This window comes from Cibotium barometz, chromosome 56, assembly GCF_041138505.1.
Source record: "Cibotium barometz isolate CiBa-2024 chromosome 56, ASM4113850v1, whole genome shotgun sequence".
NCBI lineage: Eukaryota > Viridiplantae > Streptophyta > Polypodiopsida > Cyatheales > Cibotiaceae > Cibotium > Cibotium barometz.
Window position 1 is genome coordinate 10,232,586 of NC_141101.1, and position 20,501 is coordinate 10,253,086.

The window sequence follows — 20,501 nt, forward strand, 5'->3', positions numbered from 1 at the left end:
CCGTTCTCATCTCACAGGGTAAGTTGAAGGTGTAAGTCAACAGTTCTGGCGAGGCACTTTTCTCAGTTCAGAAGAAAGGTCGGAGTCGTTGTTTCTCTTGCGGGAAAAGAGGGTATCTATCCAAGGATTGTTTGTCCAAGAAGAAGGACAAGACCAAGGGCAAGGCTTCATCTCAGAGAAAAGGCAAAGACACGACACAGGATAATGATACAGATTGTAGTACCACTTCTAGGGCTCCTAGGGAACTTCCGGCTCAGGAGACCCCAGACGGTGTGCTTCTCTAGTACACATGCAAATTTCCTCCATGTGCTTCCAGCTAGAAGAGGCTTGTTGGCGGGAGAGGGGGCTGATTACAGCTCCACTTACTGGTGCATGGGGACCGTGATTCGGAGATCCAAGCATTAGACATATGGCAGGACATGGTTATCTTTGGTATAACAAAGATTATGAAGATGCGGAATGGACTTTGCATGTCGTTTGCATCTACAAGATCTATCATTATAGATATGTTGTTTTGCTAGAAAAGTGGAAACTGGAAGTATTCCCACACGGCATCTCCTTAAGAATAGGCGTTTGAGAGGCAGCTTACAACCCCAGATCAGTCGAACCCTCTGTTTTAAACATTTAGTATTCATATGCCTTTTCCATAAAGTATCGGTATGAGCTTGGATCCACAGGGAAGAAAGCAACAATTTGTACACATTACTTGCTGAAAGCGCATATGATCGAAGAGAATTGGTATGACCAACAAGTTGCCAATCATGAAGTGTGTCTTGATCATCCCGGGGTGGGATGGGTTCAAAAGGCCACAACAATGTAGTAATGGTTTTTCACACTCGCCTGTGATGTAGACCCAAGTTATATTTCAGACATGCTTGTGGGAAGTTAAACACAAATCCCTCATCTTTTATGGCATTTGCCACAGTGTTAACCCCAATGGAGGTCAAAAAGCACTCCTTTCGTGGTTCCTGTATTGTAAGTGGTTGAAGAAACACTAAAAGACCAATGAATGCTTTTCAATTAGAGAGAGTTCCCAATCAGTGCACCTCCACCAACCATGTCATTGAATAGAAGACAAGGCTAATTTCCAATCACGAAGAAGGAAAAATGCATAAGGCATCTCGAAATTTTTCCTTCAAATTTAGTAAGCATTGCTTCCCAGTGAGAAACGTGTCAATTGCTATAAGCTCTAGTCTTGATAGAAGCACACATGTCTGCAAGCATTATGGCCCATGGTTGCCGAAGTTGAAAAAAAGTGGGAATCATGGTGGCCTATCTTGCCAAGAGATGATAATGCAGATCAAGTATATTTAGTCCACCATGCATTTTAGGTGTGCAGACTAAAGATCATCTCAAAAGACGTAGCGTTCTCGTCTGATGCTTGGTTTTCCACAACAATTCCAAGGCATAAGACACATAAAAGTATCAAATATCAGTTTTATGCCAAATCAACAATGGCAAGTAAAATTGCACATAGGTCATAATGATCGATTGAACAATTCTGAGATGCATGTGTAAAGGCCATGTAGAAAGCTTCCAATATGCTAGCTTGCCCTTCAATTTGTTCAATACCCAATGAATGGCATCCTGCATAGACATATACCATGCCAGTGGATATCCCAAATGTCTAACCAGGTGGTCTGGTGAAATTATTTGTCCTGGCCATAGCAGTGCATGCCAGTCACAAGAAGTCAACATGAAAGCATTTTAAACTTAGAAAAGTCGATATAAAGTCCAGCTGCTTTACCAAATAATTCCAAAGTTCTCATGATGCACTTGAGATCATTTGGATAATTTTTGGGCATGAATGAAGAATCATTTGCGTAGGCTTGGGCCACAAAATGTGAACCATTGGGTAACTGGGGCCATGTAATTGGCCGCGTTCAATCCAGACATCCATATACATGAAAAGGGGATGTGTGGCAATTGCGTAAAGTAATGCACTAAGAAGGCATCTTTGACACACAGATTTTTAAAATGTCCACTTTGGTGAGAGATATCACGACCCAAAACACACTGGGCAATACTATCTTGATATAACAAAAAAATAGCTTGTTGCATTTTACGACGAAAGCCCACTGTAGCCATGACCTCAGCTATGTAGTCCCATTGAACTGTATCAAAGGCTTTTGCTACATCCATTTGCATAACAAGGACGTCATGATAAGTATTTTTGGCATATTCCATCGCCAGATATGCATTAGCAATGTTATCCATAGCTTGTTTTCTGAGGACAAAACCATATTGTTGTGGATACAAACCATGGAAAAGTAGTCCGCCAATACGATTTGCAAGCAGGTTAGTTGCCAATTTGTAGATAAGTGGCATCAACGTGATTGATTGCCAATGTAGGCATACAATGAGGACAAGTAGGTTAGTTGCCAATTTGTAGATAAGTGGCATCAACGTGATTGATTGCCAATGTAGGCATACATCTTGTCTCCCATGCAACATTAATTGTCGGAACCTCTCTGTCTATGTAAGCAGGACTTGTAATGTGTGTGTGAGTGCCTTGCAAAGCATGTGAGGGCAAGCAGGTTAGTTGCCAATTTGTAGATAAGTGGCATCAACGTGATTGATTGCCAATGTAGGCGTACATCTTGTCTCCCATGCAACATTAATTGTCGGAACCTCTCTGTCTATGTAAGCAGGACTTTGTAATGTGTGTGTGAGTGCCTTGCAAAGCATGTGAGGGCAAGCAATGTAATGCGTGAGTGTGTTCCAAGTTCATTGTTCGAGGCTTTTGGGATGTGATGTGTTCCGTCCACTGTTGGGGATTATGGGCGTGGTGTGTCCAGCAGCTCATCATCTATTCTTGGAGTTCACTGTACACTTGTGTAGGAATTCATGGCCAAGCAAAGTTCCTTGCTGTGCATGGTGGCATCTTGTTTCGAGAAAACAGGTTGGTGTGTGCTCTTTCCGAGGTGATTCCATTATTCGCGATGTTGGAGGGTCCATGGTTGTATCTTCATCGACTTATCTTCTTCCGACTCTTGCATACTATGAGCTGCAGAGGGGGTGTTAGAATTGTGCATCTTAGTGTTCTGGGTCTTTACCGTTTATCTGGCATTTTATTGTATTTCTCCTATTTATTTGTCTTGTGAGCAGTCGGCCAGCTCACTCATGCACTATATAAGGAGTTCCCCATTATTCACTCCTAAATCCATTTCCCGCGCACATAGTTCGACATCCAGTTGCTAGCCTTTGCCATTGTAAAGCTTTACTGCTGTTACCATTTGGTGAGCTTGTGCATCTGGCCTTTTCTATATTTGTGGTGTCATTTGCTCATCTGGCAACATCTCAATGCCTTTTCTTTTACCGATGCCCTTGTTCTTGATGGTACATCTTCATGGCCTGTCACATGTGTTAGATAAAATAAATGCATACTCACCTTCTGCAAAAACTAGACACAAGCTAGTCAACAAACAAGTATGCATTATTCACTTCTACTGGGTACTCCAGGTACTGGCCAGGTAGTCTGGAGCCCAGGAGACTATCACATGCCATAAATCCAAGCATTGTCCATACATCAGACACAGCACACAAAGTCAAAGAAATTCAAACATACATCAGTATGATGTGCACAAGTATTGATTCTTCTGTTCATGGATTGTCGTGTCTAGTTTCATCGAAACCGTGCTGAGCCATGTGGCCACTAGGACCACTCAGACTATCCTCAAGGCCATCTGGTCACTAGGACCGCTCGAGAGTTCATCAATAGTCATCTGGGCCACCTGGTCGCATTGATTGCGTGACTATGAAATTCAATACAGTCATTTGGGCCATTTGGTTGCAACGATCGCCCGATTGGAAAATCCAATACAAGCATTTGGGCCATCTGGTCGCAATGATCGCCTGATTGCAAAGTCCAAGATATCTGGCATCGTTGCTGTCCAATGGGTCATCTGGCACCGTTGCCTCCCATATGTCCAATCGGTCATCTGGCACCGTTGCCTCCCATATACAACCTCGTTTTGGCATCGTTGCCGTCCAATGGGTCATTTGGCATCGTTGCCTCCCATATACAAATCTTGCTCCTTGGGCTATCCGACATCGTTGTCCCCCAAACTAGAGCATGTCCAAGTAACCATTATATAAGCAGAATAATGGTCAATCCCAGTCCAATATATATATATATATATATATATATATATATATATATATATATACAATGAAGAGAGGTAGAGGTAGAATCCCTCCCTCTTGAATCTGTCTTGATCGCAAGACATCCATATATGTACTTTAAATATATATGGACCAACCACTTTCTCATAAGCTCGAAGTATATCTGGATAGTCCTAGAAGTACTCCTTTGGCATCCATTTCGTGTCCAATGGCAAATAATTCTCGACTTCCAAGAGGAACTTTTTGACCACCGTCTTTTCTCTTTTTCTCATAGAATGAAACACAATCTCTTCTGGCTCTTCCATCCTTGGTAGATCCTTCAAAACAAGTTTCTCTGGGGGGTAACCTGTACATGGTTTCGATAAACTGTCATGGAAAACATTATATATCCTCCAATGATTTGAAAGGTCCAACCAATGGCATACATGGTTGATCTTCTTGGTAATCTGAAAAGTCCATATATCATCATTCCCTGACTTTGGCAATCCAAAGATAAAATCCATTTGATACTCTCCATAGAACATTCGATGGGTGCAATAATCGTGCTAGCGTTTGTTGGTCAAACTTGTCCTTCTAACAAACCAAACATTCTCGAACATATAACTCAATGTTCTATACAAGGTCAATAAAAGTAGCTTTCCAAAGCTTGAGGTGTAATCAGTATGCTTCTTTGCCTTGCGTAAGGTGGAGCATGGCTTTTCTATGTTCACTTTTGGCCTCGAATCCTTTGTGTCACATAAACGGGTTTGCATCATAAGAAAAACCCTTTTTGATGACATAGAAAGTCACCAAATCTTTATTCAGTAATCTGTTCCAAAACATCTTTGAAGTCTTTTGTGGTAGTATAAAGATCCTTCATCAAAGTGAAATCCATAGAGTAACCCATAGAAACCGCATGGCTCAAGGTTTTCCGAGATAATGCATCTGCTACCTTGTTGTCTTTGACGTTCATAGGCCACAACATGGCCTTTTTGGTTCAAGATTGCTCCAATGCAAGCTCATCATGTTCAACCACAAAAAGGTCTAGAATATCCAACACTGGTCCTTTGCTAGCATAAAGTCTCAATGCTTCAAAAGGGTTTTGTTTTAGCTATGGTCCACAAAGATCCCATGGCTTTATTTGTCGAAACATGCAATGGGCTAAGCACCACTACAAACCATTTGTCGAACTTCTTGGCATGATGTCAATCTGATGATCTTTTGATCTCTCTGGCGTCTTTGCCTTCCTTTTCCTTACCTGTCCTGAGGAAACTACATATGAAAGAGTAGGCCTAGGAGTAGCTTCCTTGTCTCCTCCATGATAAATAGAGCTGGTAGCTCTAGATTCTCCTGCAATGGTGACTCCTTTGGCCCGAAGATAGGCTTTAGCAGCTTCAACTCCTTTGGCTTCAGTGGCTCGATCCTTGACAAGAGAGGTTCAAGTCTTTTTATACTTGAAAAGGGCTTTGCTTTTTACCAAAGGCTTGTCCATGCTTTTGCTTTGCCTTTTTACGCTTTACTTTTTATGCTTTTATTAATAAAATATTACTCAACTTTTGGTGCTTTGCTTTTTTGGCTTTAAGGCCTTGCTTTTTGGCCTTAGAGCTACTTTTTGAGAAAACGCCTTTTAGCTTTTTGGTCTGGCTCAGTCTCCTCTTTCCAATGGTGCCCTTGGCTCGTAGTCAACCTTGTTTGACTTTTTGCTTTTTCTTGCTTTTTGACCAAGAAATGTGCTTTTTCTTGATCAAACCTTATGGACCCTGTCCCCATGTCTTCTTCCACTTGTCTGGTGTCCGGGCATGGGTTTATCATGTGAAATAGAGCTAGGAGGACCAAATAGTTACAGGAGGAAGACGTAAATGAAGGAAGAGGCACTAACGAAAAGAGGAATTAGCGGGCAGAAACATCAATGTGTGAGTGACTGCAGGCAACACACACACAACCAAAGCTAAACAAAAGCACCGGACAGGGCACCTGGATAGGGCCGCTTGGACAGAGAGTATGTCGACAGAAGCGTTGCACAGGGTTGGGCGACAGGGTCGCTGGACAGCTCCACACACACACACACACACACACACACACACACACACACACAGAAATGGTTTTTAAAGTCAGTACACACTTTGAGTGAAACCACTGCTTCATTAATAAAAGTAACCGTATATGCATGCGCGCGCGCACACACTTTTTTTCTTTTTAAGTAAAAAACAAGTGTTCTATTACCAAGGAGCAATGCACATGGGGAGGATGTACTTCAAAGAGAAGTCATGCAATGAAGAAAGCTAGAAAGAGTGGAAGAAGACCTCAAACTGTTGGGTATCAATAGCCTCCAACTGTGGATAGTCATGTAGGGATTGGCGAAGATTGGCACGAAAGAAAGCATAAGCATCTAGAGAAGATTGTCGAAACATAATATGGTTCCTAGTCTTCCAAATAGTCTAGAGTGCAGTATCTCATCTAGATCATGAGAGTGTCAAATCCAGCCATGCAAGATGGCAAAACACCAAAAATCGAATATAGTTTTCCTTCTTTGAAAAATGGAAAACGTCCTTGGAGATTGCGAGTCACTGCTTGCAAGAAAGTCCAATCCATTGACAAACAATTATTGGTTACAGATGTCATAACTCGAAATTTCCATTCAATACTTGTTTCTCACAAAACAGTATCACTCTGGACTCTCCGTTGAGACCAACTGGTCAGCAACAAGATCCTCCGTACAATGTGGAGTTGGATACGGCTCTCTCTCTCTCTCTCTCTCTCTCTCTCTCTCTCTCTCTATCGTCTAAGAATTGCTGCTCAACACACACTCATGCAAGCTCTAGGGTTTGCCTCCTTCCTCTGCCTTTTTGGAGTTATCAACATGGTATCTAGAGCTGGGGCAGGAGGTCCAAGGTAAAATCCTATCAAGGGAGCTCGTGAGTGCAAGACGATTCAAAAACTCCCTTGTGTCAGTGCAAGCCTATACCAAATGATAAGTACTCTCCATTTGATGATGGCACCACAATTTTCCGCTTTGCCAAATACTTTCCTATTGGGAGCGTTCCCTTGAGGCATCTCCATAGAAAAACCTTTTGTTTTAAAGAAAATTTTCTTTGCTATATCTTTCGCAAATTACCTTTTCTCCAGCCTAAGGACTATTCATATGCCACACTTGATCCGCATGTGCCTTTATCAAATGTCACCCCAAGGAATCTTATTTGCATATCCGAAGATAGATGATTCAAAAACTACCTTGTGTTAGTGCAATCCCATAGCAAATGATAAGTACTCTCCATTTGATGATGGCACCACAATTTACAAACAGTGGGGAGCCGCAATTTTTCGTTTTTCCAAATACTCTCCTGTCGGTAGCGTTCCTATGAGGCATCTCCATAGAAAAACCTTTGTTTTAAAGGCAATTTGCTTTGCCATATCTTTACCAAATTACCTTTCCTCTAGCCTAAGGACTTATTCATATGCCACACTTGATTCGCATGTCCCTTTATCCATGGTTCTGGAAGCAGTAATCTATATGCCCTTGCCGTTGTCTTTGTCGGGTGTTTCTTAGTACCCAATTATCTTGTCTTCGCCCAACGGATATATAGGACATATCCCTATGTCTTGCAAGCTAAGCAACAACAAGTCTCCATACAGGGCTCCTAATTGTCATCGTTGTTGTGCTTGTGGAAACGACAATGGTTTGCCTTTAGTTGTATTGTTGTAATGAAATCCTTAATGGTGCAAATTCCTTTTTGTGCTAAAAAATAAGCTTTTCTTGGCTCATCCAGATCATGAAAATGTCAAATCCAGCCATGCAAGAACTCAAAACACCAAAAATCCAAAAGAGTTTTCATTTGAATGATGGAAAACGTCCTTAGAGGTTGTGAGTTAGTGCTTGCGAGAAATTCCTGGACTCCATGTAATGGCAAAGTGCTTGCAATAAACTCTTGAACTCCGTGTAATGCCAAAGAAGATGGGGAATGGACTATGCATGTCATCCACATCTACAACATCCATCACTGGAGATCTGTCGTTTTGCCAGAAAAGTGGAAACTGGAAGTTTTCCCACAAGGCATCTTCATAAGAATAGACGCTGTTTGAGAGGTAGCTTACAACCCCAAATTATTCGAAGCCTGTGTTTCCACCATTAAGTATTCTCATGCAATCCCATAAAGTATCGGCGTGAGGCTAAATCCATGGGGAAGGAAGCAACAATTTGTACACATTACTTGCTGAAAGTGCATCCAATCGAAGAGAATTGGTATGACCAACAAGTTGCCAATCATGAAGTCTGTCTTGATCATCCAAGGGTGTGATGGGTTCAAAAGGCCGCAATAGCATAGTAATAGTTTTCCACTCGCCTCTCATGCAGACCCAAGTTATGTTTCAAACAGGCTTGTGGGAAAGTCAACCAATATCCCTCATCTATTACGACATCTGCCACAGTGGTAACTCCAATAGAGGCCAAAAAGCGGGCCTTTCATGGTTCTTGTACTGCAAGTGGTTGAGGAAACCCAGAAGACCAATGAATACCTTCCAATTGAAAAGAATTCTGAGTCAGTGCATCTCTACCATGCTAGTGAATAGAAGACAATGCTAATTTCCAATCACGAAGAAGGGAGGATGCATAAGGGCAACTTGGAATTTTTCCTTCAAATTTACTAAGCATTGCTTCCCAGTGACAAATGTGCCAATTGCCATAAGCTCTAGTCTTGATGGAAGCATAGATGCCTACAAGTATTATGGCCCGTGGTTGTCAAAGTTGAAAAAAAGTGGGAATCATGGTGGCCTTTCCTGCCAAGAAGTCAAGTATATTCAATGCACCATGCATTTTAGGAGTGCATACCAAAGATCGTCTCAGAAGACGCAGCGCTCTTGTATGATACTTGGTTTTCCACAACAATTCCAAGGCATTAGACATAAAAGTATCAATATCGATTTTACGCCAAATCAACAACGGCAAGTAAAATTGAAATAATTTGTCCTAGCCATAGCAGTGCTTGCCAGTCAACAAGAAGTCACGGAAGAAATTTAGACTTAGAAAAGTTGATAGAAAGTCCATCGGCTTTACCAAATAATTCCAAAGTTCTCATGATACATTTGAGAGATCATTTGGATCATTTTTGGGCATGAACAAAGAATCATTTGCATAGGCTTGCGTCGCAAAATGCGAACCATTGGGGGTAATTGCAAACCATGTAATTGCCCTTCCATGAGTAAACTGGATGGCAAGACAATACGAAAAATGAAAAACTAGCAGTCCAAAGAAAAAAAAAACAGAGCCAACGTATTACGTAGTTTATGTAGGCCCTGAAGTACAATATGGTGGGCAGCAAAAGAGCCTCTTGTGTCCGAATTCAGAATGTGTCATTGTCCTCATGGGGAAAAAGAAAGAAGAAAGATATATTAAGCGTCTACTAAAGACCCAATGGGCCTATGAGACCAAAGTGATACAATAATGTCCATGGCATATCTCATCATGGAATGGAAAATAATCTCACTGGGGTGATACAAAACTGTCCATGGAAACTCATCATGGAATACTAAGAACATAGAAACATGAGAGCAACCTCAGCTCCGAGTAGATGGTATACTACCCTCCAAAATATCAAGCACGGGGCTAATGAGTATGGCCGAGAGGTCTCCCTCAGCTATGTCACGTGGAAAGGTAGCTTGATGGCGGTGGATCATGTCCTGGATCTGGAGCTGATGAGGTGATCGTGGCCGTCGAGGGGTCGGGGGCGTCGGGCACGTTGGAGTGTGGAGGCTTGGTCCGAGGTAACTCCTCTCGGGCAAGGTAGGTCCATAGCAGTTCGTAGAGGGTCCACAAGATCCACTATATCAGTGTCCTCCACCTCGTGGGTCCGGAAGAAACTGGTGATGGTTGGCTGGCGAGGGAGGGGGCGGGGTGGCTGGGGCTGAAGCTCTCTCAAGAAGGTGTCCTTGTGTCTGCGGAGCTCAAGTAGGAAGAGACCTAGGCAATGATGGTCTTGGAAGTCAATGATCTTGGAGAGTGGATCAAATCCTTCACGAAATAGACAGTGAAACCTCCCTCGGATCTCATAGTATATTGGAGAGCGACATATGTAATGCTCCTCCGTGTCAACCTCTGTGTGGCATAATCGGCAGATCCTCTCCTCTTTGGGTCTCTGTATGAGCTTCCTGGCTCTGAAGATGTGCTTAGCTCTACCAATCTCCACTCTGAGGCGGTGGGATGAAACCCATATCTGACCAATCGCAATCCGCATGGCATGGGACATGTGAACACTCAAGTAGTCTGGTTGCTGGATGAATCCATCCTCAGTGAGTGTGAGGAAGTGATCTCTATAGAAGTGCAACTTCGTGGGGAGCCCGTAGGTGTGATCCATGTGCAATGGGTGTAGAGGCTGAGAAGATCTAACCGGATAACCCGGTTGGTATCCTCGTGAGACAGTCGGAGAAAAGTGGAGTCCAACTGTACTGAAGGGGGGGGGTAGGTGGTCCATGCGGAGCCCATATATTGAGAACCAAGTGGAAACTAGTGCATACCATACTCCAGAGAGTGCTATTTGTCTTGAGGACTCCAAGGCAAGCTTTCGGGTACCTGTGGGGATCCATGTGACTGATGCGATGGAGGTATGTGATTGTCTGGAAGAGTGGATCCACTACCATCGGGACTGTAGCAAACTCTATGTGGATAATATGGTGTGGGACTGATGGTTTGCTACGGATCATACGGGAGAACATCATGACGTGGGGCCTCTCAACTCGCTGCCAATCCTCATCGGATAAATCTGGCCCCTAGAAGGCTGCTCCATACATTAAGGCTGGTGTGACGAGGGTGTCAAAAAGCTAGCCCTTTGTCCTGGGCTCCTGGAAATGTGCCTAGAGCATTGCCGCTCAAGTAAGCTCAAGGTTATCCCTGTGTCACTCTGGCATGTGCTGCGGGAACCATGGTAAAGTGTGGGCCACTGAAAGTGACACCAAGGTAGACATAGGATGAGATGATCTCCAGAGGATCCCCTCTATATGTGAAGCTCAATCTGGATGTGAAGGGGGGAGAGGTATTGAAGACCATTTACCAAGTGTTGGGGTAAAGGCGTTATGCCCACCCTTATAGTGTGTACAAGCCCATAAGTTATAGTACATAGTACACTTAGTACTTTTAATGTACTAAGTGCACTATGTGTACTAGTGCAATATACATGTGTGATAGGGGAGTCACACACTCATGCCTCATGAGTTGACTTATCCCCACAACTCTCTCTCTCTCTCTCCCTTGTTGTTTCTCTGTGTATGTCTCCCACACAAGTGAAACCCTAACAGTTTCTCCCCTTCAACTGGTATCAGAGCCTGCAGGTCGACTAGGGGTTGATGCTGAGTCTCTTCAGAAACGCATAGCTGAAGCTGAAGCTGGAGCAGGCCCGTCCTCTCTGTTTGATCGAGCAAAGAAAGCCTGTGTAAGCTGAGTGCTGGGCGTGAAAGAAGGCAGCAAAGCGAGCGTTAGCCATTGAAGGAGGCGCAGCCAATCAGGCGGCGAAGGCTTTAGTCGACCGCTGGTCACCGAGCGAAAGCCTGTGTAGGCTGAGTGTTGGGCGTGAACGAAGGCAGCAAAGCGAGCGAATACACGGCGCCATCGACAGGTATCTGCTGATGCGTTGTACGCGTACATACGCTAGGCGAAAGCAGCGTGTGAGCGTGGACTGGCGACGGTGTAACACACCTAGGCGTCGGTTGACAGCATAGGATAGCTGGCAACGAAAGTACACCTCGTGGCTTTACGCCTGCAGCAGCCAGGCGGAACAGGCGAATGCGTTGGTGAACCCGACGTGAAGATTCCACACCTTGTGGCTTTACGCCTGCAGGCAGCCAGTCGGAACAGGCCTTCAGCGCTGGGCTTCGTGGAAGGTGAAAGTTCTACATCTTGTGCACCTTGTGCCTGCGAGCGACTGCCCTCTTGAGGTCTTCCGTGCTGCTGTCCACAGAGCTCTGCAGCGTCTGCAGCGTTTGGATCAGCCTGAGCGTGTAGCAACATCAGCAAGAAGCCTCCCTCCCTTTTCTGCAACAGCATCAAATTTTCTGCAGCAGCATCACCACCCCCCTTTCCTGCAACAAAAAATCAGAAATTACAAGGTATTTTCCTCAATTTTTTTTGGGATTTGCAATTGAGCAAGTACAATCAACAATTGAGCAGATACAGGTGTCGAATTGCTCAATTTTGAGCAAAATTGGCAAAATTGGGTGACATTGGTCACAATCAGGATCAATTTGCAGGAAATTGGTCACAATCAGGATCAATTTGCAGGAAATTGAATGTCGAAATTTGGGGCTTTTAATGTAATTGTGCAATTAAGCACTCATACATGCTGTATGATGTGAGAAATCGCACATTTGGGCAAAATTGCAGCAAATTGCAGTGCAAATCAAGGGGCTTTTGTGCCGATTTGGTTGATTTGCATGCAGGCAATCGCATTTGATGCTGTGGATAATGTGTTGATGCCTTACAAGCACTCAATGTGCCTGTAAATCAAGGGGCTTTCATGTATTTGATGTATATGTGGCCAGGGGGAAGCATCGTGAACACTCTGGATGCCTTCATGTGCGTCAATGTACCATGTATGATCAGAAATTGATCTTAAATCAAGGGGCTTTTCAAGTTTGTATGCTTGTTGAGCTTGGCAAAGCAGCAGGCAAGACATTTATGCCTTGAATCCTCAAAAATCAGCTTGCAGTCAAGGGGCCTTTGCCCAATTTCTGTTCGGGACTGTTTTATGCAGTGTTCGGGACTGTAAAAGTCTGATTTTCACTCATTTGGACAGCCAGGAGAGCATTTATTGCTATTGTACCTACTGGTACAGATTTGGCACAGCTTTGTGCATGTTTTGGCATGGCTGTACACTGTTTTGAGTGACCAAAAGATTCAATTTCAGCTGCTGTACTTGCCGGTACAGGTTTGGTACATTACAGGTGAGCACTTAGTACTGCTGTACAGTACTTTGGAAGGGCAATAGAGCACATTTAAGGTGCTGTCCAAAATCTGCAGCAACCAGATTTTGCTGATTTCATCACATAAAGTGGGAGAAAAGTTGCATTCTTGCTTCCGCAGTGGGAGATAAAGCTTGGGAGAAAAATTGTGAGCACTTTGTGTGCTTTTGGTGCAGTGTTTGCACATTTTGCAGGGAGTCAGGCATTGACAGGTTGCATATTGCTATGGCAACCACAGGTGAGAGCTCTTCATTGCTTCACATCAAGAAGCTTGAAGGTTCGCATAATTATGATATTTGGCAAACCCAGTGCTACAATGTGTTGCTTCAGAAAAAGCAGCACAAGCCTATCAAAGAAAGGGGTGTAATGCCCGCTTCTCTTACGGCTGAAGAGTGGGAAGATATGGATGAGCTGGCAAGATCTACTATCATGTTGTCTGTGTCAGACTCATTACTTTTCAGCATACGTGAAGAGAAGACAGCTTGGGGAATGTGGCAGAGATTGCAGGACTTGTATGCCCAACAAAGTGCCTCAAGCAAAGTGTATTGGTTGAAGAAACTCATAGGTCTTCAGATGAAGGAAGGGGCGTCTATGACAGCCCATTTAAATGAGTTTAATGGTATTGTCAGCCAGGTCATTAATCAAAAGTTGGCAATGGACGATGAGTTCAAAGCCACTTTTTTGTTATGCACTTTGCCAGAGAGTTGGGACACATTCAGGACAGCCACTAGCAATTCGAATGCTATGCTGTCATATGCAGATGTTGAGGGTGCTCTTCTTCAAGAAGAGATGAACAGGAAAAACAACTCTGTTGGAAAGTCCAATGCAATGAATGCACGTGGGAGATCCCAGCAAAGGGGGGAAAGCCAAGAAAGGGGAAGGAGCAAGTCTCGCTCCAAAAAGGATTTGGAATGCCATTATTGTGGCAAGAAGGGACACATTAAAAAGCAATGCTACAAATGGAAAAATGATCAAAAAGAAAAGGGAAAAGGCAAAGACAAAGAGAAAGATGAAGCCAAAGATGTAAAGCCAAAGGGCAAAAGTGGAGTCAAGATTGAAGAAATCAATGTGTCACATGCAGGTGGCAGTGAGGATGAGGTCCTCTTTACTTCTTCACTTGATGCCCATTCACTTCTTACAGGTGGTCATGGTATGCACTCATGGATCATTGATTCAGGTGCCTCCTTTCATGTCACAGGTTGCAGAGACTTGTTTGTCAGGTATACTGCTGGCAATGAAGGAGTGGTTTATTTGGGTGATAACCATGCATGCAAGATTCTTGGCAGAGGTGATGTGAGGCTTGTGTTTTCAGATGGCTCACAGCTTATGCTCCATGATGTCAGGCATGTGCCTGAGATCAAGAAGAATCTGCTTTCTACTGGACAGCTTGATGATGCTGATTATGTTACTACATTTGGTAGTGGAAAGTGGAAAATTAGTAAGGGCTCACTGGTTGTTGCCAGAGGCTCTAAGGTGGACACTCTTTACTTTATGCATGCAGGTGTTTGTCACCATGCTAATGTAAATACAACCGAGCTGCCGGAAATTTCTATGTGGCATAGCCGGTTGGGACACATGAGTGTCAAGGGAATGGAGCAATTGTCTCGTTTGGGTTACTTGCCTTCTCTAAAGTTTTCAAGTTTTCAGTTTTGTGAGCATTGTATATATGGTAGGCAACTACAGTGCCCCCACAAGAAAGCTCTTGGACAGAAAGATGCTCAGTTAGAGCTTGTGCATACAGATGTATGTGAGATGCCTTAGCTTTCTTTGGGAGGGGCAAAATATTTTGTGTCTTTTATTGATGATGCCACACGCAAGGTGTGGGTTTATCCTCTTCGTTTGAAGAGTGATACATTCTCAGTGTTTGAGAAGTTTGTTGCTCTTGTTGAGAATCAAACTGGCAAAACACTGAAGGCTTTGCGTTCCGACAATGGGGGAGAGTATATGTCCAAACAGTTTCAGGACTTTTGTGATGCTAAAGGCATCAAGAGGGAGCTCTCTACTCCTTATGATCCTCCACAAAACGGGACAGCAGAGAGGATGAACAGGACCATTCAGGAGAAGGTCCGTTCTATGTTGTCACATGCTGCATTACCTCATGGTTTTTGGGCTGAAGCTGTTATGACAGCCGTTCACCTTATAAACAGGTCACCTAACACGAGGCTTGGTGGGAAAGTGCCAGAGGAAGTATGGACAGGGAAGCCTCCGTCATACAAGCACTTGAGAGTGTTTGGTTGCGTTGCGTACGTGCACATACGCAGGGAAATGCGCACCAAACTTGATCCTAAGTCTCACAAATGCATATTCCCAGGATATGGTGACAGGTGTGAAATGGGGTATAGACTTTGGGATCCCATGAATAGAAAGATCATACGCAGCAATGATGTCATTTTTGATGAAACATGCATGTATAAGGAGCCTGCAAGGCAACAGGAGCCTGGCAGAGTCATCTTTGAAGATGATGGACATCATGGACAACAACAAAGGGCTGTAAATCAGCCATTACAGCAGGAAAACCAGCCCTTAAATGGTGCTGAAAATGGTCCAAATGGACAGCCAGATATGGCAGAAGATATCCCTATGGATATACCACAGTTAGAGGAGATACCGGGCATGATTTTTCAGCCTTATGGCATGGAACAGGAGCCACCAATGGGTGATATGCAGGCTGGACAGCAACCTGCAAATGATGGTCATTGGGTACGGAGGTCCACTAGACCCTCCAGAGCCCGTGACAGGTTTGTTCCAGGGGTTGACTACTTGATGCTCACTGACTGTGGGGAGCCCTCATGTTATAAGGAGGCTTTACAGAGGGCAGACAAAGTTCTATGGGAGCGTGCCATGAAGTCAGAGATGGATTCTCTGCACAAAAATGGAACTTGGAAGTTGGTGCCTTTGCCTGCAGGCAAGAAGGTGTTGCCATGCAAGTGGGTATACAGGCTCAAAGTTGCATCAGATGCAAAGCCAAGATACAAAGCCAGGTTAGTGGCTAAGGGCTTCAAGCAAGAATATGGTGTGGACTTTGATGAGATCTTCTCTCCAGTGGTCAAAATGACCACACTTAGAGCTATGTTGGCTTTGGTTGCGCATGATGATCTGGACTTGATTCAGATGGATGTGAAGACTGCTTTTCTTCACGGTGATCTCCATGAGGAGATATATATGCAGCAGCCAGAGGGTTATGGAGTAAGTGGAAAGGAGAAGCTTGTATGCAAGCTGAAAAAGAGTCTTTATGGGCTCAAACAGGCACCAAGAGAATGGTATCATAAATTTGATACATTCATGAAATCTCAGAAATTCAGGAGAAGTGACATAGATCACTGCTTGTACACCAAGAAAGCTTTGGATGGCAGTCTATTGATCCTCATCTTGTATGTTGATGATATGTTGATTGCCGGGAAATCTCGTAAGGAGATGGATGCCTTGAAGCAGAGGCTGCATCAAACCTTTGATATGAAGGATTTGGGTGATGCAAATCACATCTTGGGTATGCGGATACTTCGGGACAGAAATCAGCATGTGTTGTATTTGTCTCAGAAGGAATACATTGGCAAAGTCTTGCAGAGGTTCAATATGGACGGGGGGAAGAAGACTAGTACTCCTTTGCCTCCATATGTGAAACTCAGTGCTATGGACAGCCCACAGTCAGATAGAGACAGGGCTGATATGGCCAAGATTTCGTATGCTTCAGCTTGTGGCAGTCTCATGTATGCCATGGTTGCTACTAGGCCGGACATTGCATTTGCAGTGGGAGTGGTTTCTAGATACATGGCCAACCCTGGCAAGAAGCATTGGGAAGCAGTGAAAGGTGTCATGAGATACCTGAAGGGCACACAGGATATGTGCATTTGCTTTGGCAAACAGGATGCATTAGTGCATGGTTACACGGATTCGGATTATGCCGGTCATCCAGATAACCGGAAGTCTACTACCGGTTATGTGTTTACATTCACAGGAGGTGCTGTGTCATGGATATCCAGGATGCAGAAGTGCACTGCCTTATCTACTACAGAGGCCGAGTATATTGCAGCCACAGAGGCTTGCAAGGAGGCATTATGGCTATCTCGGTTAGTGGTTGATTTGGGTTATACAGGGGATATTCCATTGTTGCATTGTGACAGTCAGAGTGCCATTCAGTTGGCAAAGAACCCTGTCTTTCATGCAAAGACGAAGCATGTGGATGTGAAGTATCACTTCATCAGAGAGGTGATAGAGAACAAGCAAATTCAGCTTGTTAAGATTCACACGGATGACAACCCGGCTGATCTGTTGACGAAGAGTTTGCCTCCGGAGCGGTTTGCTCATTGCAGACACTTGATGGGCATTGGATGAGGCCAGTTTCAGCCTTGATATGGCCTTGTATATTATCATGTACATGCTGATTTTTCTTTTCCTTCATTTAAGGGCACTTTGCCTTTAAGTGGGAGGTTGTTGGGGTAAAGGCGTTATGCCCACCCTTATAGTGTGTACAAGCCCATAAGTTATAGTACATAGTACACTTAGTACTTTTAATGTACTAAGTGCACTATGTGTACTAGTGCAATATACATGTGTGATAGGGGAGTCACACACTCATGCCTCATGAGTTGACTTATCCCCACAACTCTCTCTCTCTCTCTCCCCCTTGTTGTTTCTCTGTGTATGTCTCCCACACAAGTGAAACCCTAACAGTTCTCCCCTTCACCAAGGTTAACAGAGAGGTCTTGCTGAGTGCAAAAGTCATGTAAGGCATCCAACTGTCTCTGAAGCCCCTCGGTTGAGTCTGAGAGAAGGACGATGTCATCTACATAAAGTAGTATGGGGATCTAATCCGTCAATGAAGCTCGAGATCTCATGAATTTAGAGGCCGAAAAGAGTGGGTGATAGAGGGCAGCCCTGTTTCACCCCAATAGTGCTGGAAATCTCCTGTGATTTACCTCCTGGGTCTCTCACTCGTCCGGTGACGGACTCATAGAGGGCAATGATGCTCCAAACCATGTCAGATGGGACTCCGATCTCTTGTAGACGGTGTAGGAGACGGGCTCGGGGTACAGTATCAAAAGCTTTGCAGAAATCCACAAAGCAGCAGTAAATCCTCTGATGTCGTGCTCTATCCTCCTCGATGATGGCACGGAGGGTGAAGATGTGGTCAAGGGTAGAGTAGCTCCTCCGAAAGCCAGCATGTCTTGAGGCTCTGCATCCTTGGGCTCTTTGCAAATGAAATGAGCTCCGCCTCTAGCACTGATCCATAGAGTTTGGCCAATGTGTGGCCAATCATGATCGTCTTGTAATTATTAGGATCAAGTGGATCTCCGGCTTTGAGGATGGGGGTGATGGTGTTGGTGGACCAAGAGGGTGGAGATCCTTAACAAAGGGTTCTATTGAACATGTAGGCTAGTAGGGATGCTAGGGTATCATCGGCATACGAGATGTACTTGGCAGTGAGTCCTTCATGATCTTGGGCTTGCTCATTGCGCAGTGTACGAATGGCCTTGAGGACCATGCCCTTTGTGAAGAAGGTGGAGATGGTGGGACGGCGATCTGGTGTTGGGGGGTAGGGGTGGCTGATGGGGGATATGATAGAGGGAGCGTGCATAGGAGTGCCATGTGTACGGGCGAGTGAGGTGTGTGGGAGGGTGATGTTCTTGGAGTTTTCTCTTGGCCTCTTCGCAGCTCGGCCCTAAGAAAAGTCAGTATAACTCATCCTCTTTCCGAGCGTAGAACTCCCGTTTCTTGCGTTGGGTGAGCCGTTGAGAAATCTGTTGCGCTTTGCGCTTCGTGATTTTCCCAATCCGTACCTCATGCTTAAGACAGGAGCGTGTGGCCTAGCATTTGTCATCATACCAACAGTTGTGGGGCATGGAACCGCAAGGTGGCTTGGCAGGAGACTGCCACGTGCAGATGAAAGAAGCGGTGGCGGATGTGTGGAGTATGGTGGGGAACTGTGATGTGAGGGTGGATAGGGGGACAGTAGGTTCCACATCGTGTAGTTATGGGTGGGTGAGTAATTGTCTGGTTCTACCGATTCCAGTGGTTGGGTGGTGGCTAACCCATGGGCCGGATGGGGTTAGGCTGAGTCTCATGTATGATGCTCTGTGGGGGTTTGTGCTTCTTCACCACCTCCACCCAATCTTTCTTAGTGGTTTGCAGTTCTTCCCGCAGCTTATCACTCGCAGCTTTCAAGTCAGTCCTTAGACCCTCCTGAATATTCAGTTCCCCTTCCTCCATTGTATGGTCCTTGACCGTAGCCTTTAGGGCTTCCATTTTTGCTTGGAGTTCCCCTATCATTGGGGCAGCCACTCGCATTCCTTGTTGTTGCAGCATTCCTTCTTTCAACATCTGAATCACCTCCTCCTGGTGGCTCACCTGTGCTGCCAATTCTTCAATCTTGTTGTTCTTTCCCTGTATCTCCTTGCGGAGGCCTTCCAAGAGTGAGAGTGAGAGTGAGAGTGAGAGTGAGAGATTTATCAACATCTACTAAAAGCCTTGAGGGTTTACGAGACCAAAAGGTATACATGTGATCCATGTTTAGAATGAATGTCAACAAAACATGAAAGTAAAAAAGCTAAGCACCCCAAAAACAGGGCTCTCGTTGTATAATGAACAAAGAAAGTAACTATGAGAGATTTATGCTGATTGGCATGCAACAAATCCTATCCACGTGTAACATTAAACCACAAAGTTCCACGCAATGCACCGTATTTGTAAGCCACATGCAAAATCTACAGCGAAGAAAGAAAGATAGGTATGTACAGTGTCAAATGAATCGAAAACTGGGGGCTTTGAGTGCTGCTAGAGTTATGGAGGTGTACTAACTTTTAGACCTCTTGTCATTGTCAGGTAATTTTGAGTGTAACAAGTGATATGGCAGCATTAGAGGTTGGTGGAGGGCCTTGGCACAGCAGTTGGAAGAGAAGAAGTGAAACAGCAGGTGCCATCAAGCCACTTCTAGGACTCCCTATTGATGTGGAATCACTATTTACTCGAGCTCCATCCTTTAAGCCACCTGGACTATAAATGAAGCCAACTGTCAAGCTGTTGTGAGAAGTGTCTGATGTTGTGTACAAAGGTCAGTCCTAGGAAAGCAAGCCAAGAGCCTAAGGCACATGAGTCTTAAGAGTTAATATTCAAACAGGCTATCTAATTGCTTGCAGGCACCGATCTCTCTCTCTCTCTCTCTCTCTCTTTGACCGAGTTCAAGTCCTACCGTTGGTCGTATATGCCCTCGTGTTGCATTCTACTGACGTTAATCTCTCTCTCTCTCTCTCTCTCTCTCTCTCTCTCTAAGCTCATAGGTCATTTTGGCCTTTTGAAGATGTTAATACAACTTTCTTTTTTCCTTGTTTCTCACTCTCTCTCGTCCCCCCTCTTATTGCTTACATTCTGGAGGTATTCATCTGAAGTTCTCTTGCATTACTCCTTGCCTTTTAAAACAGCTCAAACTAAATTATTTTGCACTTATGTTGTATGACAAA

The 20,501-nt window shown here is 44.4% G+C and overlaps 1 protein-coding gene across 2 annotated transcripts in view; it reads left to right on the top strand.

The window, feature by feature from the left end:
• LOC147606874 (tocopherol cyclase, chloroplastic-like) overlaps nt 1-20,189 on the top strand; it is a 57,911-nt gene extending 37,722 nt beyond the window's left edge. For both annotated transcript variants that reach the window (XM_086791009.1, XM_086791010.1), the window contains one exon: nt 19,867-20,189. In XM_086791009.1, the coding sequence (XP_086647135.1) occupies nt 19,867-20,043 (177 nt within the window). In that variant the 3' untranslated portion in view covers nt 20,044-20,189. The remainder of the gene's footprint in view (nt 1-19,866) is intronic.
• The last annotated feature ends 312 nt before the right edge of the window (nt 20,190-20,501 follow it).